General features: G+C 40.3%; 1 protein-coding gene across 2 annotated transcripts in view; it reads left to right on the forward strand.

The window, feature by feature from the left end:
* The first annotated feature begins 17,334 nt into the window (after window positions 1-17,334).
* The window catches only part of JMY (junction mediating and regulatory protein, p53 cofactor), a 62,156-nt gene continuing 51,647 nt past the window's right edge, over window positions 17,335-27,843 (forward strand). The window contains exon 1 of one of the 2 annotated variants that reach the window (XM_005530070.3): window positions 17,335-18,439. In XM_005530070.3, the coding sequence (XP_005530127.2) occupies window positions 17,600-18,439 (840 nt within the window). In that variant the 5' untranslated portion in view covers window positions 17,335-17,599. The remainder of the gene's footprint in view (window positions 18,440-27,843) is intronic. The other variant, XM_088054051.1, reaches the window with a different exon arrangement.

Genomic DNA, 27,843 nt, shown 5'->3' on the forward strand with positions numbered 1-27,843 from the left:
GTTAGATTTTAATTGGGGCACTCAAAGGAGGGCAAGTGACAAATGATGGAGATAGACAGCAAAGAAGAAAATAGTAACTAAATAAGGAAGAGAAAAAAAGCAGGGAAATTAGAACAGAAAGAAGGAACAAAACAAACTCTTTGCCTCTTACTGCAGCCCCTGAAAGCTTTTGTGTTCTACATCTCTTTCACATTTACTGTGACCTCTCCTAGGATCCCCATGTTTCACAACTGTAGAGATCATGAAAACACATTTGCATCACAGAGTATCCATTTCTCAACCTTCTTTTTTCTTAACTTGTTTCACACCTCCATCATTGACTACAGTCTGCTAAAATTATTTACAGCACTTTTCTGAGCCACCAATCTGTGTCCAACAAACCCATCACTACAGACTCCCACTCCTGCTCCTCTATCTTCACCTTCCATTTCCCTCCAGGCTGCAGCTGCTGCTCTTATTGATAGAGTTCGTAAGTGCTAAAATGTATTCAGGTATCTAAATTTGAGAAACTGCTTCTTTCATGGCGGTAGAAATCCTAATTACAAAACAGTCACTAGCCAATAGTTAAGCACCAATTTATTCCTCTTGGGTCCCCAAAACCCTTTTGTCTTCTACATCGAAGGCATAAGAGCTCCCATTGCTTCTTTGCACTTTACCAGTCATAGTATTCCAGCAAAATGAGTTTGAAACTGCCCAGTAATGTTTATATTCTTTAAAAGATTCCAAAATTTTCATTTTCAAAATGAAACAAAAATATTTTCCTCTGACCTCTGAGAAAAAAAGAAACAAAAAGCACAAAACCCATTTTCATTGCATTTCTATGTAATGACACTGAAATGTCTTCTATTCCAGACGAAAGAAAAAAAAAAATACAAAATTGAAAAAAGTCTTTGGCTTTCTTTTTTTAAAAATATTTTTATACCAAATCATGTGGCTTTTCCTACAAACCCAACAGAGTGAAGAGGCTGAGCCTCCCACCAAGGGAGCCCTGGCCTCTGGAACTGAAACACGTCCAAAGTTGTTCAAAGAACAAATATCCAGGTCAGTTAGTATGAAGAAGATATACAATCAATCTGATTGGAACTACTTAGTAGATTGCAGGATGAGAAATTAAATATATTAAATGTAAGAGAAGAGCGCATGTGATTAAGAGAAATGCAGGGATTGACATCCTGCGTGGAAGTCCAGACAGAGCGATTATTTTGAACACTGGGGGAAAAAAGGAAGGTAGAGACATCATTTAGTCCTAAAAGAGATACAACAAAAGAAAACATCTTTGTTTGTTGTTTCTTTTTACAGCCAGACTAGTGAGGCACTGGAACAGGTTTCCCAGAGAAGTTGTAGATTCCTCATCCCTTTAAATGTTTAAGCCAAAGTTGAATGCAATTTCAAGAAACCTGGTCTAGAGGAAATTATCTGTGTCCACAGCAGAAGGAGGTTGGAACTACATGGCTTTGAAGGTCCTTTCCAACCCAAACCATTCTACAACTATATAAATTAAATGTTATAAATTAATGTTTCCCCTCAAGGTAAGGAAGACAATAAGGGCCAGTTGATGTTTACCCTGTATCCATTCCAGCTCAAATGAAAGTGTAGTTGTTCTTTAAAGAAAAACAGCCAGTGGCATGGCAAATCATGGTATTCAAATAGTAATAATGAATAATAATAGTAATGGAACCAAACTGTAATAGGAATAGCAGCTCAGATTATCTGATTATCTGATATCCAAAGACATTTGCTCTGAGAGAAGCTCAGGCAGGAAAATAATAGTTAGGAAATAACAGTGTTCAGCAAACTGTCAAACAGTGCAAGCTACACAAGTCAGAGAAGATTAAAGCTAGAAAGATCTCCAGGTACCTGTCCAAGCACCATGAAAAGACTGTATGGCGAACGAGTACATCTACTGTGTCCCCTCTGGGTCTTCTTTTCTTAGTCCCAAGAAACACCCTGACTAGAGCAGTACCTTGTGTGCACATGATACTGACTCTTCCTCCAGCTTCAGCAAATGCAGCTGCTGGAAGACAACTTGCATTCCTGCCATCACATCTTTTTACCAGTGCCTCTTTTATTCCCCAACATCTTCTTCATTCTGGTCTACTTGCTATGTCTTCAGCTTATGTCTTAGCTGGCTAGATAACTCTTTTTGGCAGTACTGATGCAAGTCTAAAACAGGCGGAGTAAAACAATGCTTTTGAACAGCTCAATGCTCGTAAAAGCCAAATCTTGAAGTCACTGTGTCTGCTCTAACAACAATGCTGTAAATGAAAGTCAAAGCAGAAAGAGAAGATCTATTTTCTAACTTGGCTTTTCCCCTCCCTTTCCCTCTTTGTGATTGCATCTCCTAATTCATCATTGACGAGGCAGATTCAGGCCTTTACCACAAAAGTAATCAAGTCCAGCTACTTCTCCATCTACCATCTTTAATACCACCTAAAAGTCTGCCAAATACAACCGTTTCTGTTATTATAAAATACATAACAAAATTAACAGCCATTACTTTAGCTATGGAGAAAGGAAGTTAGAAATGTGGTTAAAATCTCCCTCAACTGCTTTCCTGGCTTTGTTTTCTTTGTGGCTAATAAAGGTTTAAACTTCTGGGGTTTGGCTGGGTTTTTTAAGTGTGGGTGCTTGTTGACAGATGTTTGGGTGTCTCTGAATGGCCAAACTTTAATTACTTAGTATGTGCAGTGGGTCATATAAATAAATACCTTTGACCCTCCTGACTCATTTGTTGCAGTAAAGCAGGCTTAAAGTTTCTAATTAGTACAGGATGCCACTATCATGTCTCCATCCCTCAGAGAGGACTCTATAACTGTGACATTGTATCTTCATTATTACCTTCATCCTAGTAGTCTTCCTTTCATAGTTTAGCTGCCAATCCCTGGGTTATCCCCATGCTCTTACTGCCTTAGGAACCTCAACCATGTCAGCTCTCCCTAGGCAAGAAGCTGCTCCAATCTTGATATCTGATATCCTGAAGTGAAAGGCAGTCCTTTATCATAAAATTCAGTCTTCACTTTTGATTATATAAACCTGAGACAATACAAAATGAGGCCTGAGGGCCTTTTAATAGCCCAGGTTGTTCATATTCTTGCCTTCAAGATTCTGATGTACAGCTAAGGTATAATTGTTACACTACAGCTCTACCCCTCCCTTTTGGCCTCAGCAGCCAATGCAACATCTCCAATCCTTTCACACTACCTGTCTAGGTTGTCTTTTGTGTAGACACTTTCCTTGGAAAGACTCTCTATACATGTTGGGCTCCTAGGCTCCCATTCTCTCAATTTACTATTCCCTATCACAGACTCCAGCCAAATACAGACCCAAAGCACTTCACCCACTATTGAAACAGCAGAAGGTAAATAGGTCACACACAAGGAAACATCCTTCCATATCACAAAGAAAACTCAGTGGCATAATAGTTTACCTTACAAGACTGAGAAATCTCTGTTGTTGGACACATCAGGAAAGAGATGGCAGGGGCTTTCTGGTGAGTTATCTGGAAAGGAGTGAGTTATCTGCAGTGGATTACATTCTGAGAGAATAGATATTCTACAGATACTTTCAGGCATAGTTCCTGATCTCGCAATAAAAGTAGCAATATGTAAGTTGTGCTCAAGCAGCCACTTAAAAGCTGTGGTTAAATTGCACTAGAGCTAAGTGCTTGGTAGCTGTTTAACAAAAGAGGTATGTTACAATCACCTCTGACCCAGTTGAAGGTTGCCTTTTCAGTACCAGCCTTTTCCCAGATCTCTTCCCCTGCTTTGTAGTGCCCACTAAGACTGCAAACATGACAGAAGCAGGAATATTTGCCATAGCACTTGGAATAGATGATACTCCTTTCAAGTCAGCAAGACAATCCAGAGTAGTGAAGGTAAGCACGTAATTTCTGTAAAATATTAGTGTAATAACAATGAAGAATTGAGGGATTGTGGAGACTCACACTTTATACATCTTAAATACTCACACTTATTACATCTTAAATAGATGTAATAAGGAATTACAAATAAACCACATTGAAGGTAAACTTTCAATGAGGGAAATAGCATTGAAGATTCTGAACTTGCACAACTTAAAAATAACATCTTTCAGTAAAAAATAAGTTTCATTGCCATATAAAATAGATTTGGTAGCATTCTGATTACTCAGGAAAATTCCAATTGCAATTTGTGAAATTAAAATGAAGGGTGCTAAACAGAAGCATCAAATGGGGAGTCAACTGTTAGTGATGAGATCACCAGGGAAACATTGGTTCCCAGAAAGAAATGATCAGTATCTCACTAGAGCAAAGGTAAACAAAAGATGAGGTGATAGAAATTTCTGATTCAAGTTGTTTAAAATCCCCTGACATATTCAATAAAATAACAATGCAATGCAGCTGACTTGAATTAGTTGCAACTGGTGAAGTCCTTCAATTGGTCCATTTCTGCCAGCAAATGGATTCAAAACTTTGAAAATTATTAAAATACAGAATAGGTTAAAGTCCATCAAGTCTTATGGAAAACAGGAAGCCACTACAAAAATGAAGTTGTTAATTGCAGAGGAACTAGCAATATTTTAAATAAGCAGAGTGATTAATGCAATACATAAATGAGTTTTCTGTGTTGCTAAACAAACAAGGAATTACCAAGCAAAATAAATAGCATTTTAGTATTCAACAAATAGAAAAGTATATCATGAGAAAAAATCAAAGTCTGTACTACTCCTGTAGACAGTGTAAAGGGAAAGTAATAGAATTTAACAGCTACTGATTGTGTAAGTCAAGAATATTTTTAAAAAATAACTTTTTCTTCTACATTTGTCTAATAAAAGGCATATCTCACTCATTTTAACAGTTGTTAGTCTCATTTTTTTATAGCTATGGTTATAACAACCTGAATATCTCCAAAATGAATAAACATAGAGAATATAGCTTTGATACAATTAAACATAAAAGATTTGCTGTGGTATGATGACAAGAAATTAGCAACAGGAACTTTAATAACAACTCTGAATTCTTTAGATCTTGCATCAACAGCAAAGGATGTTGTGATGTGTTTGTCATATGATGTAATTCTAGGAATAAAGACTGGCTGGAAAAGGCGTCAGCTGGTAATTAATGACAAGCACATGACAAATCTTTAATAGAAGCTATTCCAATGGATGACCAGTTTCCATGCAAAAGGAAGATCACAGTCATTATGCAAATATACAATACCATAATAAAAATTGTTTTTTATGTAATTTTTTTATGTATGCTATATCATGTTAAAATACGTATGCTAGATTATATTAAAAGCAAACTGGTGAGCGTTAGAATGTGTAATAACTTATAGAGTCATTAGGTTTCATTTTAGTAATGTCAGGTATGAAGAAAATTTACTAAACAGATGATGAAAGTAAGCTTTGGTAATATGAAATGCAGAGCCTGAGCTAGCAACACCAAAACAAGAGTCTTCCACCCCACTGCTGGGTGTCTGAGAAAACAAGGCTTACACAATCACCAACCATTACCCTGTGCCCTTCCTCTCCACACCTAATAATACTTGAATGGGCTGGCCAATTCTTTCACTTGAATTGCAAAATAATTCATATTGGATGAGTCTAAGTGCTAAAGAATTCAAAGTTAAATTAATTTTAACAAATTGAGTCATAAAATTATTTGGATTGGATAAGACCTCAAGAGGTCGTCTGGTTCCACTGATGAACTGTCAGTGGGTAAATAATTGTTTTCTACTTTAAAAAAAATTAAAAAAATCCATTTACATAAATATTTATAATCAGAGCTTATGCTTTGTATCAGCTGACTGACCATCTACAACACATGTATCTATATTAACATAGCTCTAGGTGAGTCATAACACATACCTATGCTTACCCAGAGGGGATGGCACCCTGGGGAGTGCTGGATGAGTTAGGATATTGAATTGAGGATACAGAACATAAATCTGTAAGAAATAGCTTTGAATATTTTATTGCTCATAGAACTAAATTGTTTGCCTGAGGCATAAATGTAAGAACTGAAAATAGAAAGACTTATTAAATGGGCTAGAGAACAGTAATATAACATCTGATATAGGTAACCTTCTAATTTCAATTTAAAAGGCCATGTTTCATTTACTTTATAAAGTAATGATATGGACATTATTTCTCTTCAGAAGGTCAATTTTTGTGCAGAGTTTGAGATACTGCTTGAGGGGGAAAAATATTTATTCCTAAAAATGAAGCTTCTTACTATTTGCAAGTTCATTTTCTTTCAGATCATGTATTTACCATGTATTATTAAGAAAGTAACAAAGTAATAAAGACTCAAAGAAACAACCACCCTCTACAAATGCTGAACATTATTCAGACCACTGATCAAGACTCCTCTCCCTCCTTCACCACTTACATTTAAATCACAAATTATAGGTCTGTATGATCTCTCTCATTTTATTACTTTTCAAAATCTAATCATCTGATTTTGAGGAGGGATTTTATCCATCTGTTGGGAAGCATGGAAGCTCCTCAACAGATCTGTACTTCTTTTTAGCAGGACTCTTCTGCTTTCCTCAGTGCATGCAGTAGGATCACATGGCAATTTATCTGAAGATGGAACCAGATGAAGACACCATCTGTTTCTTCTGTACTGTGTAACTGGATCAGACTCAAGTATGTAGCAGCTGTGGGTGTAGCTATCTCTACAGACAGCTACAGATAGCTGATGCTATCCAATACTTCTCCAGAAAAGTTTAATCAGGATGAGAACATCTTTGGTAAGCCAAGTTAAATGTCAGGCCTTCTACTACTCCATAGAAGAAAGCACCTTAGATCTCCTAGATGTAGGTGTCTCATTTTGACATGCTTTCATATGAAAACTCGGGAGGAAGTCTTGACTGCAATACCAGCAGAATTGCTGTGACCCTTCCCTCCATAACATGAATTTGTGCTGTTGTGTGGAGTGTTCCTACAGTAATCTGCAGAATTTTCTTGCAAGAGTTTCTCACTCATAGGTATTTCTTTGCCCAGTAGGTTGTCCTCTGTCTTCAACTGTCTCTAATCTCACTGGATCCCAAAATGCTAGAACATAAATCTGCCAAACTATTACTGCTACCAGCAGCTATTTCTGCTGAAAAGCTGGTAAGGTTTAAACTGTACTCTAGCCTGCTAACTTGTGTTTTACAAGATAACAAAATTTCAAAATGCCTAGGAATATAGCTGTGTTTAGTAAGTATCGTGGAATTCTAGTCTTTTTTATGTTCTAAAGTCTGTTAGTACTGGTACTTACTTTCTGTTTTAGCTTCTGTCCCAGCTCTGCCTGTCTTTTAGCTTACTCCGCTGCTCTTGTGGTAACCAAATCCAAGTTTTCTAAGATGTTCCTCCTCAAAGGCTTTAAGTATGTCTGTACTACAGTCAGAGCTATGACTGACCCCTGCACAGACTTATACAAGGTAGCTTTAAGAGAAGCATGTTGGACATTTAGAAGAGTGAAACTGAAATAGCAGGGACATTACATACAGGCTGGAGGTACTCTGGTTTCTGTGGTGAGCCTAGCAAGTAACTTAGAAGGTATTGGACATCCTTGACAGGGTGAAGAAATAATAAAGATCACTAATTATTCATGGTCTTCCCTGACTTGTACAAAAGCTGGGCAGAATGATACATGTCATAATATGTTGGGGGGGTGGTATTCTTATAAATACAAATCACAATTTATAATTGATACTTCTTAGAATTGTAAACAAAATTTAAAAAGCAATAAAGATGAATGGAACAGGAAAAGACAAATTCCCTGTCATTTCTTGAAGGTATTGCCTTGACTGATATCAAATTCCTTATCTGGTAAGATAGCACTAAAGTCACAAACACTGCAAACAAATCCTGATCCTCTCTTGGATCAGTGCAGATTTTTGTCACGTTAATAAATTACATTTACCAGGTTTGAGCTAAGACCTCTCAAGTATTACCTAGAAATGCCACACTTACCCCATAATCATGTAATCATAATCATGTAATTGAGCCATTTAGGTCCATTTCAAAGTATATTCTTGTATATTATAATACTCAGTATTAATCAGTATATTCTTGGCCTTTTAGCCAAGAATAGAATACTTTTAGAGAAAAGTATTTAGAAATTTTACAATCCAAACTGTGACCCAAGGCTCACATTGGCTGTGCTTACAATAGTATGTTAGGTTCATCTCAGACAACTTGTATTCAATGACATAAACCGTGCAGAATCTTGCATAGGTCGGATTGCCTGGAAATGTACTGGAAGTAAAAGTGACTTCTCAGTACTCAATTTTCCTCCCTGACATCAAAGGAAAAACAGCTTAAACATTTATGGGATATGCCATGGATTACTCATGAGAAAGATAAGAAGTTGCAGTGGGTTGATCTTAGATGCCAGGTGGCCACCACAGCCGCTCTATCACTGCCCCTCTTCACCTTAATGGAGGGGTGTTGCAGTCAGCAACCTCAGGATCTCGTCCAGGGAAGCAGCAGGATGCTGGGGACCAGCATCAAACACCAACGAGACCGGCTCCCGTTCATGAAACCATTTATTCAGCATGAGAACAAACTCAGATCCAGAACAAAGAGCCCTGAACAGAGGCACAGCAGGGGTTTTTGAGGGACAGAACTCTCAAGGGTCCCCACCTTTGAGGGTGGAGTTCAGGGTCAGGGACCAGTAGAAGCACACCAAGGGAGAAACCCCCAGGGACTCAAACCCAATCAGAACACCTGGGCCGCCCTTCACAAGGGGTTTGGGCTGGAACAATGTAACTCTTTGTCTCCCCTGAGGCCACTGCCACAGAGGGGAATAAAACATGATGAAAGACCTGTAGATCAAGGTATAGACAGGGAAAGATGTCACTACCCATTACCATCATAGATAAAACAGACTCAGCTTGGGGAGATTAATTTAATAGATTGCCAATCAGAAGATAGAAGGAAATAAGAAATAAGAACAAAACTACAGACACCTTCCCCTCACCTGTCTCAAATTATTAGGTTCCACTTTGTTTTCTACCTCCTATCCCTCAGCACCACAAGGGAACAGGGAATGGGTCTGCAGTCAGTTCAACACACACTGCTTTGCCACTTCCTCTGCACACTCTTCCCCTGCTCCAGAGTGGGGGTCCCTCCCATGTGAGACAGTCCTTCGTGAACTTCTCTAATATTAGTCATTCCCACAGCCTGCAGATCTTGAACTGCCCCAGTGCAGTTCCCTCCCACTGGATGCAATACTTCAGGAATCACTGAGTTCTCCATGGATCCTTGACCCTCCCATGGTGACACAAGTCCTGCCAGCAAATGTGCTCCAGTATGGGCTCCTCTGTCCATGGGTCTATAGGTTCATCCAGAACCTGCTCCCATGTGGTCTTCCCATGGGGGTTACAGCCTCTTTTGGGCATCCACATGCTCCAGCATGGGATCCCCCACAGGAGGTAGGTGGATCTCTGATACACAATAGATCTCCATGGGAGATAGTGTCACAGCTGTCTCACTGTGGTCCTCACCACAGGCTGCAGGAGAATCTCTTCTCCAATGCCTGGAGCACCTCTTGCCCCTTCTTCTTCACTGGCCTTGGTGTCTGCAGAGCTTTTTCTCTTTCATCTTCTTACGCCTCTCTTGGAACTATTGGGCTATTGCACAGTTTTATTCCCCTTCTTGAATACATATCCCAGAGGTGCTGCCACTGTCTGTGATGGGCTTAGTCTTGGTCTAAGTCTATCTTGGAGCGACCTAGCACTTGCTCCATCAGACACAGGGTAAGCTTCTAACTGAGGCCAATCCCTGCAGTGCTCCCACTACCAAACTCTGTATAAACTCAATACAGAGGTCAAAAGCTAAGTGGTCTTGAATGCACTCTTTGAATCCAAAAGATAACCCAGAATTCTTCAGATAAATCTTTTTACATACATTCAAATAATTTTAGCACAGGCCTGGTATGATCTTGCAGACAGAGACTGATCTCTCTATCATTGTATCAGGGATAGAGATGACACCTTCAAAGCATCTGAACTGTTCTCTTGTCATACATTCCACTGATTAACCAGAGGGCAGATTATATTAACTTCCATAGGAGCTATACTTCCCATTTTTAAGATTTGTGTAGGTATTTTATCTGTTGTAACTTGATGGTTATTCTGTGGCTTGTGGCTACCCTTCCTAGTTCCAAATGTTCTTGATTGAGTTGAATTGTACATGTGGCTAAACATATTGCTTCCTCTTTCCTTGAGTAATCTCTTTCAACACTCCACTACAGTCTGGATATTGCTGCAGAGATCAATACACTATATTCAGAGCCAAGGACATCTTCTTTGCAGAGAAATATTTTGAGATTTCTCAGGAGTGACTTATGACTGCAGTTTTCATTCTTGTCCTCAAAGAAAAAAAGACTTTTGGAAAATGTTTTGATAAAAATATATTTTTTTTCATAATGAGATACTAAGTATGACAAAAAATGTTTCCTCTAATGCCAGAAATATTTCTTGCATTTCTATACCTAAAACAACAAAAAAAAAAAATTCAGAGAAAATCTTGTATTTATCAAAGTTCCAAATCATTCTTTCTGTCATCAGGATAATTTTCCGTATCACTGTGTACTTGCATAGCCCATGTAAGAATAATGTTTCTGCTAAGCAAACAAGTTGACAAATTGCTTTGTAAACCACTAAAAGAGCTGCAAGAAGCACCACTCCCAAATCATCCAGCTTCCAAGAAATTTTGTTCCAATTTTCTCTCTTGCTGGAAAACATTTCCTACCTATCACAAAGACTACTGATATATTTAATGTAATTTAACAAAATTCTCATTACTTACAGTAAAAAAGAGTTATATGTTTAAGTTGGTACTTTGGGTTTTGCATCATCTGATCTTACAAAGAGGAATTCTTAAGTATTATCAACATTATATTAAAAGATTCTGCCTTTTATTTGAACAGACAAACTGACCTTGCCAGAGTTCTTATTTGTTTGACTAGAAGGGAGATTAACTTTCATGAACCATTCTTTTAAAGGAAAGGAATTGATTTATACTTAAACTACTGTGCCCTCTCAGCAGTAAGCAGGAGATTACATTACACGTTCAGTTCATCACACATTTGTAAAGCTTACCATACAGTAATAACTCCATGCATTCTACAACTGCAATAATACTTGGTTGCAAGTTCTTCAGGTTAGAGCCAGCATAAACACCCAAAAGTATACAGTTGTCCTCTATAAAATGGATGAGCTATCACATGCACTGTGGCTTTACTGGTTCTGCTGTACAATGCAATTCCTTGACTTTGGAAACTACCTGAAATGTTTTCTATCAAAGCTGTTAGGGACAGGCACTTCCAGAATCTCAAATGCTGATACAAGTATTATTAGAAAGTATGCTTTTGGGTGGCTGTTTCATTGCTACTAAGACATCACAGAGCCAAAAGTGTTTGTATGCAGCCAGTATCTTGTCTCACTTCACACAAACAGAATCACAGAAACAATATTCAAACTTTTGCCAGAATTATAAAAGGACTCCAACCACCAAGAAATAGATACTGCTATTTGGCTTGCCCACACTAAAATTTGAATTATACTATCAACAGAAAACTACTAAAAGTGCTTGTCCAGCATAGCTATGTTAAGCATACTTCACAGCAATTTCAGGACACCTAAACACAGTCCTGATGCTACAGTTCTTTGAAGCACACTGTTGAATTACCTCCTCCTTTCATCTCACTTGCCAAAAGAAATTCCACTAACTGAGTTAACTGGTTAACTGAGACTCTATAGTGTTGTATGCAGGCAGAAATCACTTTTCCACAGCAGGTGTTTGGAGTTGATCACACTTTAAACCAGGCTTCCCAGACGAGGCCTGGCAACTCACGAACATTTTGTACTAAAGCTACTTTATAGCCGAGATGTTCAAGGCTTCAGATCCAGATGGGTATAATTTCAGTTCAGCCTGCAGCATGCTGCAGGAGTCACAGACTAGGTGCTGGAATGCTTGAATAAACACTTATAGGAATATTTATATTCCTGTCCACAACATCAGCATGCAAAAGATAATTTAGGCAGCATCAGGTGAGATCACTTTGCAAGGGTTCAGGTTTTCAAACCTTCTACACCTAGCAATTACTAATCTACCTCACACATGTGCCAGTAAATGTATGTGCTCAGTTCCATAGGATTTCATCCCATCACCTGTTCAGTTCTGCATTTATTATGTATGGATCTGCCTAGGCAGGTCACCTTTTCTGCCAGATTTGGATTCTATGGTTTCCCTGTTCTTCCAACACCAGCCTGAACTGAGATCACACTGATAGAACCAGCAAACAGAGGCTCAGGAAAATGATACTGCTAGGCAGAAAAAGCAGAAAACTCTTGGAAATCCAGCAAACCTACTCTTTGCTGGATTACTAGTCCAAGATTTTATTAAATATCACTGCTTGGAGACTGCCCAGGGACAGCAGTGACTCAAAGTACTGCCTGCCTTAAAAGTTCTGGCACTTGACCCACTTCTTACAAAGAAATAGGACATCAGTTGAATTCCTAACTTTGCATTTCAGCTCACTAGTGACAGGACTCTTGTGGCCCTTTGTCATGGTTTGACACTGGCCGAACACCAGGCACCCACGAGAGCTGCTCACTTACCCTGCCCTGCCACAGCTGGGCAGAGGAGAGAGAAAAATTTAACAAAGGGATCATGAGTTGAGATAAGGACCAGGAGAAAACACTCCAAGGGCAAAACAGGCTCACCTTAGGGGTAGAAGGTGAATTTATTGCTAACAAAATCAGAGAAGAATAATGAGAAGTAAAATAACCCCTTAAAGAACATTTTTTCCCCCTCCAGCCCCTCCCTCCTTTCCCACCAACAGTGCAGGGAGACAGGGCCTGGGGGTTTTGGTCAGTTCATCACTGAGGTTTTCTTCCACTGCTCAGGGAGAGGAGTCCTTCCCCTCTGAGACCACGGGGTCCCTCCCATGGGACACAGTTCTCTGCCTTCCAATCTCATGAGCAGCAGTCCTCCCAAAACTGCTGCAGTGTGGGTCACTCTTCCATGGGGTGCAGCCCTCCAAGGACAGGCTGCTCCAGCCTGGAAGCAGGGCCCCCTCTCTCCATCGAGTCTTCCACAGGACCACAGCCTCCTCCAGGCATCCACCCTCTCTGGCACGGGCACCTTCCCCAGGGGCTGCAGGTGGATCTCTGCATCCCCTGTGGATCCCCATGGACTGCAGGGGCACAGCTACTTCACCATGGTCTCACCACAGCCTGCAGAGGAATCTTGGCTCCAGCACCTGGAGCACCTCCTCTCCTCCACTGACCTTGGTGTCTCCATGTTGTTCCCCTCACATGTTCTCACCTCCCCCTCTTCTCAGGCTAGGAAAACCTGTGCCCACTTTGTTTTAATTTTCTTCTTAAATCTGCTATCACAGAGACATTACCATCATTTCTAATTAGCCCAGGCGTGGCCAGCAGCACGTCCATCCTCAGAGTCATCAGAGCTCCACCAGACATGGTGGAAGCTTCTAGCAGCTTCTTACACAAGCCAGCTCTGTGTTCCCCTGCTAGCAAAAAACAGGCCATGCAAAATCAACACACCCTCAAAATGCTTCAGCTCTACAAACATAATAAGCCAGCCTGTTTCGCTACTTCCAACAGCCCTCTTGGTAAAGTAACCAGGCCTCTCAGGCATGCAGCTTCCATGATAGTGGTAGGATCCCTGTGTGCTGAAGTGTCATGCCCTCAGCAGCATGGCAGCAGTTCCCTTCCCTCCACAAAGCTCTGAGACACTTGACAGTGATACTTTCAGTTGCTGCAAACATTTCATCTTTTTAACACATGAGAATCAACAACTCAGGTGATTGAGTGCTATCTAACTCACTTTTAGTGATGAACAGTTCAGTACACACCACCACAAACAGCAGGCAATCTAGGTCTTTTAAAATGTGATTTTAATTTTTTGCAGATTTATTCAGGAACAACCAGTGATGTATTTCCTTTAACCACCCTTAAAAACAATTCACTAACATCTGAAAAGAGTACTCTATATTTTTATGAATGAAGAGTTATGGGTGTCCCCCAATGCAGAAGCAACTATGAAGGCTACTCAATGCTTATTGATAATGCAATTTCAAAACGTTGTTATTTCCTTGCAGATCCCTTTATGTAGTAGTACAATTTTAGCAAAGTATGACAGCTATTGAGAGCTGATTGTATTGGTTTTCTGTGACCAAAAAGAGGGGTATCAGAAACTTGATTATAGCCAAGTGATTTCAGACTAGTTTTTAGCCAGCTCCTAAATGTTACATTTACCTAGTTCTTGTTTTAAATCATACCAGTTTGCCCCTCTGCAGTCTGAAAACAGACAGAAGACCTCAGCTTCTACACAAATGTACCTGAAATACCAGGACTCTTATTCTTTGTCAGAAGAAAAATATTATTTTTAAAATAATAAATATTTAAATATTAATCCATGTTAAATTTTCTTAAGCCTGGAGATGTAGGGAGATATATTGCTGCATCTTCACTGTTTTTTCTTTCACACATTAAAAAGACAAAACTGGCCTGCTGATTACATTCATCTCCAATGATTTTGTTCAGCAGAATAACATAATCACAGAATAGTTAGGGTAGGAAGGGATTTCTGGAGATCATCTAGTCACACCCCCCTGCCAAGGTGGTCATCTACAGCAGGTGAAAAGCAACACATCCAGGTGAGTTTTGAATGTCTCCACAGTGGTAGACTACACCACCACCCTGAATACTTAACAGAGAGGTACTGTATTTTCTCTACCAGTGTATTCTTTACTTGCTTGCTTGGCCACTTCTGGATGGGGTATAATCAAATCTTTTTCACATCATTTCACAGGTACTTTGATCTGAAGCTTCCATTTACAGTAAGAGTAAAGAATGCTGCAATACAAGATGTACAGAATATGTCACCCTTAACCTTAAAAACAGAGACTTGGTACATCTTTGGGATGCTGAGCCATAATTCCCTCCTTTTTTCTAACAGCTAGGACTTTCAGACCTAACTGCCATTATCCTGCACACATGAGGTTGTTTGGTTAATGTCCAGAGAATGTTTGGACTGCCAGAGGCCCTTCTCAAATACTTCAGCCTCCAAGGACAGGATGCCAGTCAATACAGTAACTTTAGAAAAAGGTTGTGACTCACTCTGGCTTTCCTGGCAAATTCCAATGAAATTTTTCTATTTCATTGGTGCTTCCTCTAATTTGGCACAGGACAACAATATCACTGATGGGCTGTATTTGGTCCAGCTGAGACAAAGTTTATTTTCCTTACAGCAGCCCTCACAGTGCTGTGCTTTGCACCAGTAGCTACAGAGGTGTTGATAACACACCAGTGTTTGCCTTCTGCTGTACAGCACTGGCACAGCACCAGTGCCATCTTCCCAATATCCTGCCCCCCCCCATCAGTAGGCTGGGGGTGAGCAAGATCTTGGAAGGTATACAAATAGGCCAGCTGACCAAAACAGACCAAAGGGGTGTTTCATAACATAGGATATATAAATAACATAAAACATAAAAGATGTAAAAGCTAGAAAAAGGAGGAAGGAGGGGGAATCTGTTATTTATGTTTGCCTAACAGAGCAAAGGTTACTTGTACTGAAATCCTGCTTCCCATTAAGTGGCCTGACATCACTTGCTGATGTGATGTAGTGAATAAAATCTTGGTTTTTTTCCTTAGCTTGTGTGCATACAACCTTTCTCTTGCTTTAGTAAATTGCTCTCAACCCACACATTGTCTTCCATCCTACTCTGTCCCCTGTCCAGCTGAGGAGGGGGAGTAATGAAGTAGTTGGTAGCTACCTGGCATCCAGCCAAGGTCAAGCCTCCACAGTTCTTTTCGGCTCTCAGTGTGGGGAGATTCAATGATGGCAGTTTTTTGTAATTATAGTGGTTATTAAGTAGCAAGCTCCCCAGCAGGACACTAAGTTTGTCAGCTGCTTATGTATTTATTTTACCAAGTTTGGGGACATGTCAATACAAACAATGACTCTGTGCTTTGCCCTTATATTGATGGCTTTGCCATACTGGGGGAGCTGTCTTGTGGAGATAATGAGAGAATACATCTCCCATTCTCTGCCCATGATTGATGTGGATGGTTTTATTATGCAAGCTCCTGCAGTCCTTGTCCATCCCTACAGTGAGCTGTTTGATACTAATAATTAATACTGCTAGCATATTATGGGATTTGTATAATCTGGTGTCATCCTTATGCAAGGGAAAACAGAAGATGCAACAGTTACATGTGCTGAAGCCCTGCTTCTCAGAAAATGGCCAGCCATCAATTGCTGCTGGTAAGTAGAGAATTTTTTATTTTTTTTTTTCCTTAGCTTGAATGCATCCTTTTGCTTTTGCTTCAGAAAAAATACCTTATCTCAACCTACTGGTTGTTTTCTATCTTACTTTTTCTCTTTTTATTAGGGGAGAAAAAAGCTGAAAAGGGGGACTGGTAAAGTGGCATCCAGCCAAGGTCAACCCACCATATGGGCCAATGCATATAGTCCACCAATTTTATTTTTGATGCAAATATTTTGAGTTTGTTTCAGCACGAAGTATTTTTGTTCATTTGTACATGAGGAGAAATGCGATATTCCAAAGGACACTAGGAAAGAGCTTCCCCTGAGCTCAGAATCACAGGGGATTGATCATTCCTTTCAGACAAGATTGTGAGAGTTGTCTGTCCAAACTCAGTGAAGCCTATGTGGTTTGCAATAAAATTGGCAACCTGGGAAAGCACTGCAGTCACTGAAAATTCCCAGAGGCTGGCCAATGTGAGCACAAAAGGCCACGTCTGTGCAATTTCCTTCAGTACGCAACTGCCTCAAAGCAGCTAACTTCGGAGCATGGTTCCTTGTCGTCAGGACTCATCACAGGAGCTGCACTCTTTTGCAGACTAACCAGGAATGCAAACTTCTGCTGCACGGCGTGCCGCTAGGCACTCCTGACAACTAATCTTTCAAGTATTTTGCTTCAATCCCCAGTCAGAATTAACACACACAACAGCCACTGAACCATTCCCGCCCCGCGCCGCCTCTCTCACCGCCCCCGCCGCGCCGTTCCCACAGAGCCCGCGCCGCACCGCCCCCTAGCGGCCCCTCCGCACGGCGCAGCTCGGGGGCGTTCGAACGGCTGGGTTCCGAGGGGAAGGGCGGGGCGTCTCCCTGCCACGCCCACCCAGGGAGAGCGAGCGTGGCGGCTTCGCGGCACGGCCGGGGTGAGAGGCTCCGCCTACCTCCCTCCGCCAATGGGGGAAGGCGCTGCGAGGGGCGGGGCTGCCGCAGGCCGCGCGGGGGGCGGGGCCGGCGATGAGGTGCCGCAGCGCCCTCGCTTGTAAACAGATCCCGCCCCACGTGACGCGCGCGCGGTGTAGCCGCGGGGGCGCCGCGCATTGTCCGCGTTGGTGACCGACGGGACCCGCGCGGGGAGCGGGAGGAGGCGACTCCCGTCCACCCTTACTCCCTCGTCGCTCCGGTGGGGAAGCAGCGCACCCTCCCCTTCGTACCCCGGCCGCTAAGATGGCTGGTGGTGGGCGGTAAGGCGGTGCGGGGCTGCGGAGCAGCTGACGGGACGGGAACGCGGAGGGCGGGCGGCGTGTGCCCGTGTGCGGAGTCGCGCAGCGCCATGTCCGCCTTCGCCCTGGAGGAGACGCTGGAGGCCGACTGGGTGGCCGTCAGGCCGCACGCCTTCCAGGAGCGGGAGAAGCATAAGTTCGCTTTTATCGTGGCCTGGAACGAGATCGAAGGCAAGTTCGCCATCACCTGCCACAACCGCACGGCGCAGCGCCAGCGCAGCGGCTCCCGTGAGCTGCGCCGTGGCGGCCCCGAGGCCGGAGCCGTCCCTAAGGCTGGCGGCCCCGCGGTGCGCAGGGACCCGGGGCCGCCCCGGGGCTGCGCCCATCCCCGGGCCGAGGCGCTACCCAAGAGCCCGCTGCGCGCCAAGGGCAGCCCGGCCCGGAGGCCGCAACGCGCCCCGGAGGCGGCAGGTGCCGCCGAGGAGATCGAAGTGCTGGAGCTGGGGAAGGAGGACGTGGCCGCCGCGCTCTCGCTGCCGCCCTCGCCGCCGCGGGCGAGCGAGTTGGGCGCTCCCGACGCGGAGCCGGCGGGGGAGGAGTGCAGCTGGGCCGGCCTCTTCTCCTTCCAAGACTTGAGGGCCGTGCACCAGCAGCTGTGCTCGGTGAACTCGGAGCTGGAGCCCTACCTGCCTGCCTTCCCCGAGGAGCCCTCGGGCATGTGGACGGTGCTCTTCGGAGCGCCGGAACTATCCGAGCAGGAGATGGACGCTCTCTGCTACGAGCTGCAAGGTTACTTGGTTCACAGCTTGGATACCTGTGGCTGGAAGATCCTTTCGCAGGTGCTCTTCACCGAGACCGATGACCCCGAAGAGTATTACGAGAGCCTGAGTGAGCTGCGACAGAAGGGATACGAGGAGGTGCTCCAGAGGGCCCGCAGGCGCATTCAGGAGGTGAGGCTACTGCGTGGTCTGGATGCTCCCACTTTAGTGTCGCATTCAGTTTAATCTGTGACATCTTTTTTAGTCGTTCCTGTTCTTACTGTCCTGTTCCTTAGTAAGAAAGTGAAGCTTAACCTTTCCAAGGTCCCTAGGGCCAGGATTTCAGGAGGTGCAGATTTTCCTACTCATCTGAGTGTGGCTCAGTATTTTCTTCTGTGCAATCAGATGTTGTGAATAAATATCTGATGAATTTGGCAAGGTCTTGCTCCCATATTTTTGTTCTTGCATTGCCTTGCACCAGGATGTGTTGGGGTCTGAATTTTTTTCTGTTAAATGAGAGCAGCAACATGTGTTTACTTTGATAGTACAGCTTAGGCGTTTGCGATCGAAAAAATCCAGATTCATACAGACTCTGAGTGCTGAATCTCGTATTTATATAGCGAGGTTTTGTTCTCCAGTGGAGTAAGTTCAAATTCTGTTCAGCTGGGAAGTTCCTAGAGTTGGAATGTTAAAAAAAAGCAAGCTGTCTGGTCCTAGTGGGTATTTGTTGTGTTGCTGTTGATATTGTCTGTCGAGACTTGGATGTTTCAGGAGACTTCATATCTTCCTTACACCATATACTGTTCTAGACAGAGTAGTTGAGGATGCCCATCTAACGGACTTTTAGCATCAGTGTATGAGAATTTTTACACTTTTCTTGGTCTTCATGACTGTGTTGTATGAGATTTCCCCGGTATAAAATGAGAATTTTACACTTGTTTTTGTGCTTCAGTGGCCTTGGTCCAGAATGTACCCGGATCTATCAAGGTGTGACTATGAGTCAGGTGTGACTATTCTTTATTTTTGCTAACATCATCTCAATTCTGTTGTGGATATAGGTCAAGTTTGGCTGTTCCAGCTACCCACATATATACTGCCAATATTCTTTTAAAAACTGGATGGTGTTTTTTTTCCTTGAAGAGTGTGAGCATATCTTCCTGCTCTCTGATGGCAGGGTTTTGAGTCTGGAATTCAGGCCAAGCTTTTCCTTGGTGACTGGAGTTACAGAGTATGAGAAAATTGTAGTATCAATGATGTAATCATGGTAAGAACATCCAAGTATAGCATTTTCAGGTAAAAGTTTATTTCCAAACTGTTGTGTTGTGATATATAATACTGATTTTTTTTTCATGTCTATTTGAACTAAGTATTGCTATTTGGTGTGCAAGTAATAATTAGTCTGATAAGATTCACCACAGAATATGAAAACATACTGTCTATCACTGTTTTTTTTTTGACTGCATGAATGTTTGGGAGTGTACACTTAGATTAGATTTAGCCTTCAATGCAGCACTTTCTACAAGAAGCTGTGCAGGATAAGAGAAGTTCCTGTTAAACATGGAATTTTGGAGCTGGATACCTAACTCCTGGGATGTGGTCTTTTTGAGGAAACACTAGTTAAGAATTACTGAGCAAGAATTATTTGTTTCTTGGAGAATATCTATTTGTATTTTGTTAGTACAAGTACCACTGGCAAAAATAAATTGGTTCTCTAACCGACATCATTTTATTCTGTGTTACTGTTCTGAACTTGCTGCAGACAAAATGGCAGAGCCTCTGTATGTATTTGACTACAGTACAACCTTTCTTTCGCATGATAACCAGTCTGGTAGCGTACCTAAGGTCAATACAGCTGTACTTCTGGCAGTTGTGTAAGTTGATCCTTCTTTAATTAAAGGTAGCTCATGTTTAAGAAAAGAAACCAATGGGATGACCTGCTCTTTCCCTCTCGGCTCTCAGGTTTCTCTTTTCCTTACCTGTTAGGGGTTTACTTGGTCTACAGGAAATGTCTTTCTTTAAGCAAATACTGATACTCTTTGTCATTGCAATTCTAAGGAAATGAAGCAGTGGATGATGGGCACTGCTTGGTATTTCTGAAGTAAAGGTTTTTGTACTTTAAAGAAAACTGCTGAATCCATGATTTATCTTACAAATTACTTTTCCATCTGTGCTGGAATTCTCTCAGCTGATAGCAGGAATGTTGGATCCAAGCAATTTTAAACAATTTTATCTCCTACAATAATTTTTTGTGAAAAGAGGAAGTGATTGAGGAGCACTGGTAACCAGAATGGTATTTAGGAGGGTCTACATTAATGTAAAATTGTGCAACTCCTGAGACTTTGACTTAGCATCTTAAAATGAGCCTCTGTGGTTTATAGTTATTTCATGTATCTCTTCTATTTCCCGGGACAAATTCCTCTGTGCAGTTAGACTATTACTTGAGAAATGCTTACCGTTTCTCTTGATTTGTATTCTTTGGGGTGGAGAAGCAAAGTGAGCCACCAAACCTCATGTTCATTGTTTTAGCATCCACTGCTTGGACATTCCTTGCTTTCCATAAATTAGACTCATGCCAGTTTATTTTCATGGCAGTTAGTAATTGTTGCTTTTTGTAACAGTAATTTTTATCTCAGTCCGAATTTTAGGCCTTTAACAAACCATAAGAATGTTGCAAGTAGAAACAGATCCAAGATGAGTAAGTAAAATAGTTGCAGAGGAGCTGTGTGACCTGGGATTCATTTCATCTGCCTGATTTGAAGTTTTGAAGTAGCTCTTCTTTTGGTTTTTTTCAAATAAAACTATTAATTTTGAAATAGGTGAGGAATTTATTTAAAGTAAAAACTTGTTCATTAAGTTTATACCTGTTGAAAAAGAATATTCAGGTACTCAGTTAAAAGTTAAAAATGTGTTATTTCAACAGAGAGTATACCATTGAATCCTTATTTGGGATTCCAAATGGGAATGCCCTTCCTGGGCAGTATTTCCAAAATACTAAACTTTGTGTCAAGAAGGCAGAAAATGTTTACCTCTGTGCTCTTGGTCCTGCCAGTTTCCTGTTTATGTTCTTCCTACATAGAGAGGAGTTTTTTCCTAGGCTAAGTGTAGATGTTTGTAAATTTTTGTGAGTTTACTAATATCAGTAATGGTGCTATATCTCTTGTCCATTCTGTGTTTTCAAAAGGCTGAAGGTTCTCCTGAATAAAAAATGGTCTTAAACTGTGATCAGGAGGGGTGGGTGGCTTAGTCATGCCTCAGACACATTTCAGTGTGTGCTCTTGCATAACGAGTTGAGAGTTTGGGAGGCCTATTGGTGTGTTACATGTCTACTTCAGCATCATTGAATTTTCAGCCCCTGGGAATGTTCCTGTTCCATACAGCTCTTAGTAGGCTGAAATTTGGTTTACAGCCCTGGTAGACTGAAATTTGGTGGACGATAGTCTGTAGGATCTTGAGTGCTAGGTATAAAACTTGTCAGAAGCTTGCTTTGGTTTTCTTTTCGCTTTACAAAATCTATGAATTCCAGTGTTTGCAGGTAAACAAAGACTATTTTGTATCCCTGCTCTGTGTGTCTTCTTTTAAATTTATTTTTTTAATGTGAAAGTTCAACCATTTTTAATTTCCTGATTAAATTCTGAAGTAAGTCTGAAAGCATCTTATCTTCAGTGGCTGACTTTAGACTGCCTTGGAAGCGAGGGTCTACTGTTATTTTTAATTTCCATCTCCTGTTTAGTAAGGTACTTGCTAAGCATGAGAACAGTTCCGCTTGGCTAAAAAATCAGATCTTTTTGATTCAAAGAACTAGAAAGGCTAAAGAAAAAAAAATCTATTTTGTTACAGTAACAACTTGTATGAGAAGAAAATGTAAGGTTTTTTAATGGAAAGCAATATGGTCACTTTATTTCCTTCAAAGTCAGATAATTTTTTTTCTAAATTGCTTTTGCATGTTTAGTGCACAAGTTTCTTTGCTTTGAATGAATGAAATATGCTTCTCAAATTAGAGGAAGTGGCAAGGAATTAGTTCAGTTATATGTCATGAAATTTGGTATTTGTTACTTTCCAACATGTGTTTCTTCAATATTGTCACTCATTTCTGTTTATATCAAAAAAGGTGAATAATACCCAATAATATTTTGTTTGGTCAAAGCTGTTCTAATATTTTAGTAATAAATAATATTCAGGACTGTTTCAGTAACTAGAAGAATTTTATTTCATTGTTTTTGGCCATATGCATTCAGTTCTAAAATAAATGTTTATATAGTAGGTAGTGGGGCACTGTAACAAAAGTGGAGATTTTCCAAAAGTGAGGTGACTGGTTGCTGTTCAGTGATCTGCATCTAGGCACAATAAGATTTAAAGAGTTACAACATTAAACTCAAAAATAATGCAGAAGTAAATATAAAGCATTACAAAAAGTATTTAGTGTTCCAGTAGCATGGAAAAAATGCTAGCAGCAGTAGGTTTTCCATCAAAACCAACGTAACGTCTTTCTGTGCAAGAAGAAGGAATAACTGGATATTGTATATGAACTGCAGTAGTTAGGTTTAGATGGTACATGAAGTGTTTCAAGAGGGAAGAGAACACTGGCTTGGATTTAACATTGGGAATACAGATGATTAAAATAAGATACTGTGGAATTTTTTTTCCTGTTGACATGAGAAGAGCAGAGTCCAGACTAATGCTGAGCATTTGAAAGTCCAGGCTACTTTTGTTGGAATGCTTTTTTTGGTACTTTTTATTTGTACAGTTAATGCTTGTTTCCAACAACACTGTTTGGATTATAAGTCTTTTGTAAATAAGCTGTTTAAGCACTGAACTAGTACTGTAACTAACTAAAATAAAATAACCGAAAATAACCAAAATAAAATATGTCAGCAGCTGTAGGGTGTGCTCTGTAGAACAGGCAGGTAGCCTCCAAACTCTTTGGAGATAACTACATGATATTAATACTCTGGCTAGTATTGGGCTACTGTTAGAGCAAGTTGACAATGAGTACTGCAGCTGTATCCAAAAGTCAGAGTGCTTAAAACAATGTACATTTCTTCAAATACAGGCAACTTATGTGTACACAAAGGAAAAAGCATTGACTTGAAAAGTCTTTCTTGACAGAATTTAAATCTTAGATTAAAAACTGAAAGTACATTCTGTAGAATGCAGCAGTCATTAGTCAGTAAACTGGGATTGAATTTTTAGGAACTGCAGACAGCAGCTTTCAAGTCTCATAATTAATTTTCTTATGCAAATACCTGGAAGAGGGAAAAAAAAAATGCAGTATATGGTCTTTTTAACTGCCTGAAGTGGGACTGGGGAACCATTTAGGTCTGTTACTTGGGAGTATTCTGATGCTGAGATCATTTCATTTGATACTCCCCTTTTTACCATAGATGTCGAGATAAATTTTCCTGTTTTTTGTTTAAAATTGTTGGTACCTGGTTGTAGCATTTTTATATGAGAGAATATTTTGAAGAGGTGTGAACAACCTATGTAATACATGTTCTGTATTCCATTGGGCTACTCAGGATTCACAGCTTCCTTAATTTCTTAGATGATATTGGGTTGTATTTCTTTGTGCTTACCTTTGTCTTGTGGGTTTTTTCTCATTTTTTCCACCATTATTTTCTTTCTCTTCAATTGAATGTCCTGCCTTCAAGTAAATGCTGTTTAATATTGCTTTCTTAAGCATTTTTCCCCCCTCTCCTTTTCTGTTTGACATAGTATTATTACCCAGTCAGGTGCTGAATTTGAAAGCAGATTCACTCTAATAGTTCAATCTTTCTACATTTCTGTAACACAACAAGACACTGTTTGCAAATAGTCGGGGAGGATTTTGTACTTTACATATGTAAATATTGCAACCACAAAGCTATAGAAGGTATTGAGAAGCAGAAAGTTTTGGAAATTACTACATGTTTTTTGTTTTTGAGGATGTACTTTTAACATTTCTTTTTTAATATTATTAGAAAAATAGCATTGCAATGCACCAGGATATTGCTGTTACTGGAGAGAAGAGAACCTCAGCTGAAGTTAGGGCTCAGTCCAGCTAAGTATACATCTGCCAAACTATATTTTTGCAAGAGATGAAAACGTAGTCATCAGAAATATGGTAGAGAGAGAAGGAAGCTAGGACAGGTAGAGAGGGGAAGTGGTATTCTAGGGATATAGAGCATCAGAGAGTTAGTCAATATGTATGTGTATCTGTTTTGATGAGAAGACAGCTTCCCTGGCAAGCCAGGCTTTGGACATGATCATCTGGAGCCGTTGACTGTAGGTGTAAATAAACATGGGTGATATATTGGCGTGACTCCACTCATCAGTTACAAAAATTTTGGCAGATACTGTTTTCAATTCAAAACCTTTCAGTGGTAAGACCCTATCTCTGGTCTTCCTTTTTACCTAATTATTTTCTGGGTGTGATATTTTTGTAGGAATGTCAAATGTATGTCTGTGAGATTTTTTGATTACTAATGACAAATGTTACCCATTCAGACAAATTTGAACACTTGGTGGACTTTTTTTGTTAAGGATTTGCTTCTGGAAAGGTGTTACAGAACACTTGCAGTCATTCAGCAAACTTTTGAATTTTGTTTTAAAGGAACTTGAGTACTTCTGATTCCTTAAATGCATAAAACAACCTAAATTTTTCATTATCTACTGTTACAATAGTTTCCAAAATGCATTTGTAGGCAAGTGGTTCTGACTTTCTTTTGGAAAAATGCTGTGATACTAGTATGAGGGAACTGGATGAATTTGGGGTTTTTTTCCTCTGAAAAATGTTATTTGAATAATCAGTTAGCACTTGTTTATCATGACTTGCAGACAATTTATGTCTAAATTATATGTGGTTATCTAAAATTAATAGCAGCACAACTTTTCCCATAACAGTACTCCATCATGACTTGTTTGAGCTACTTTAGGGAGTGCTGTAAAAGATTTTCAATAACTTAGAGTCATTGATTATTATGTTAGAAGGAACCTTACTGTGTTTTTGCTAGTTGAACCCCATGCTTAAAATAGAACTAGTTTTGATTAGAGCTTTCTTTTTTAAAACTTGAACTTTAAAAAACAGTGTGTTTTACATCTGTTGAAAGGAAATTAAAAAATTAAGAAGAAAACCAAGAAATGTGAAAGAGGTGAATGTATTAATTGTGAAACTTTTGAGGTGAGAAATCTGTTGATTAGTTGTAGAACTTTCTGGGTTTGTAATTTTTCTACAGTGTAAATAGCCCTGTGGCTTCAGAGCTCAAATTCTTTAGCCTTCAGTAATGTGTAACTTGTTCATGATCATCAAATGTTCAAATTTTAAATTGTATAATTTTGTCACCTCAAAGCAGTATAATTCAGAAAAAAAATCACATATGGGTGGGGATGAAAAAATCCCAAACTACTTACAATATTGGAGGTGTTTGGGAGGAGTTGAATAAATAGGTAAATGGTATGTGTAATTTCGAATGTGTTTTATGTTCTTCTATCACACATGGATTTTATTTCCCTTTTACATTTAAACTGAGCATCCTTTCCCATTCACTTCTTCCTAAGAACAGGAATAAAACCAACTCAAACAGTTGTCACCACAGAATATAAGTTGGTGTTCCCCTGGTGCTAATATAAATTGCTTTTGCCTGAAATACTATTACGCTATGGAAGTGATTTAATAGCTTGTAGTTTGCTATACTTGCTCTTAAGGTAGGAGGAAAAACGTTTATGATATGGGATCTAAAGATTTTCTTGGTATCTTATTTAGCCTTTTGTTCTTAATAGTGGACTGTAAATAAGTTGTTTCTACTGGGCTTTTTTTGGATATATTCAGCTTTTAAATAAAATCCCCATTTGAGCTTGGAAATTTTAAAAACTGCATTTAGGGATGCAAAATGCTGCTTCCCTAGGCCTGCCTTTCCATGATTGCACTGTTGTATAAGGTGATGTAGAGGCTGAACTCTACCAGAATTGAAAGAATACACAGAGGGCCTTTGAGTTACTTCTTATCTGTCACCCAGGCTTAAAGGTTCATCAGCTGGGTTGTTGAAGGGAGCTGAAGAACTGGATCATCAGCTTGCTAGTGTTGACAAGGGGGGATGCTATCGCTTTCTGTCCTCCCCCAATCTACTTTGTGTTCCTTCCTGTTCTGCTTCTCTGTCCTTGCAGTATGCTGATTCAACTCAATAAACCTCAGTAAATTACTCCAAGAGAGACCACAAAGTAGTTTTTTGTCAGACTCTGAGTTAGTGTGTTGAAGGATCTGAGATATGCTAAAGCCAGTAAAGTGGAGAAGAGGGCACCTGAGAGCAGAAGGAGCATGGAACTGGAGTAGACTGGGAAGAAGAGATGCAAGAGGGGATGGGAAGTGGAATCTTCTTTCGATAGGACATGCTGTTGAGCCATCTTTAAAAAGTAAATTCACCCACACAATACTTAGAATCTGGTATTGTGGTAATGCTTTACCTGCTTTGAATTAGATTTTAAAAAGTCTGACGGTAGACTTATCAGACATCTGAGAATTATTTGCTGCCATGCCAAATGCACTGTAAAACTGCTAGGAGTACTAATTCAGTGCTGCTGATCTAATTCCCATGAGCTGGCTTCACAGTGAAATTGATTGTACCTCTTTAATTTCTTTTCTTCCCATCAAATGTTCTTTGTTTTCATAAAAGAACATTTGCTCTTTAGGGGAGGTGGGTATTTGGCTGGGCTCATGTCCTTACATGGCAAATCTTACATGAAGGGTTTTAAGACTAAGACTATAATACCTGCTAGCTAAATGTATTTGTTCTATGCAAATATTAGTTTATTTAGATAGTTGTCAATTTTGATGCTCTTGAGTATATTTTTTCTGACGAACAGCATAGTTCAGAAGAGTAGAAGAACCTAATATGTGGACGAAAAATTACAGTATTTTACGGCACAGCCTGAACACTTATATAATGTATATACTCAGTCTTCTGACCTGTAGGAAAAAAAAAAATTACTTAGAACTCATTAGGATACATTTAAAGTAAGTTCTTTGCCAAGCCTTCAGGGTGAGGTGTTGCCTAAAAGTCTTTTTGCTCAGATGCCGTGTTGCAACCAACCAGTGATTCATTAGTGACTTTATCTTCTAATTACTTTGCCCCTTTCCAAAGGCAAGGAGTCCAAAAATGCCATAATAACTCTGAAATACAGACTTAAGTAGATCCATTTCAGTCATGAAATATGTTGCAATATAAATACCTATGTCTGTGTTGCTAATAGGAAAACTTAGCACTCCTGTACAATGAGTGCTCCCATGCAGTTAGCCCTTCTTGGCTCTGATTTCTGTAGCTCCTCTGTGGCTGTCATACTCTAAGTAACATACTAAATTCAAACTAATACCTGGTATTTACAGACACTCATTTCACATGACAGTCTGACTAAGGAGTGGCACAGCCACGTCACACAGTAAGGTAAGGTGACCAGACAAGTACCAGTTTAAAAAAAAAAACAACATGGTGTTACATGTTTGTCTTGTTTACAGGGAAAGAGATGCATAGTTTTTAATGGTTGATGACACCTCCCTCTTGAGCATTCGGAAGAGATCTAGTGTGCCATACATTGTTGTCAGAGCTGACAGCTTTATGCTTGAGCCT

This window comes from Pseudopodoces humilis, chromosome 4, assembly GCF_049639895.1.
Source record: "Pseudopodoces humilis isolate 2021_Gansu_Grassland_sample_001 chromosome 4, ASM4963989v1, whole genome shotgun sequence".
In the NCBI taxonomy this organism is placed as follows: Eukaryota; Metazoa; Chordata; class Aves; order Passeriformes; family Paridae; genus Pseudopodoces; species Pseudopodoces humilis.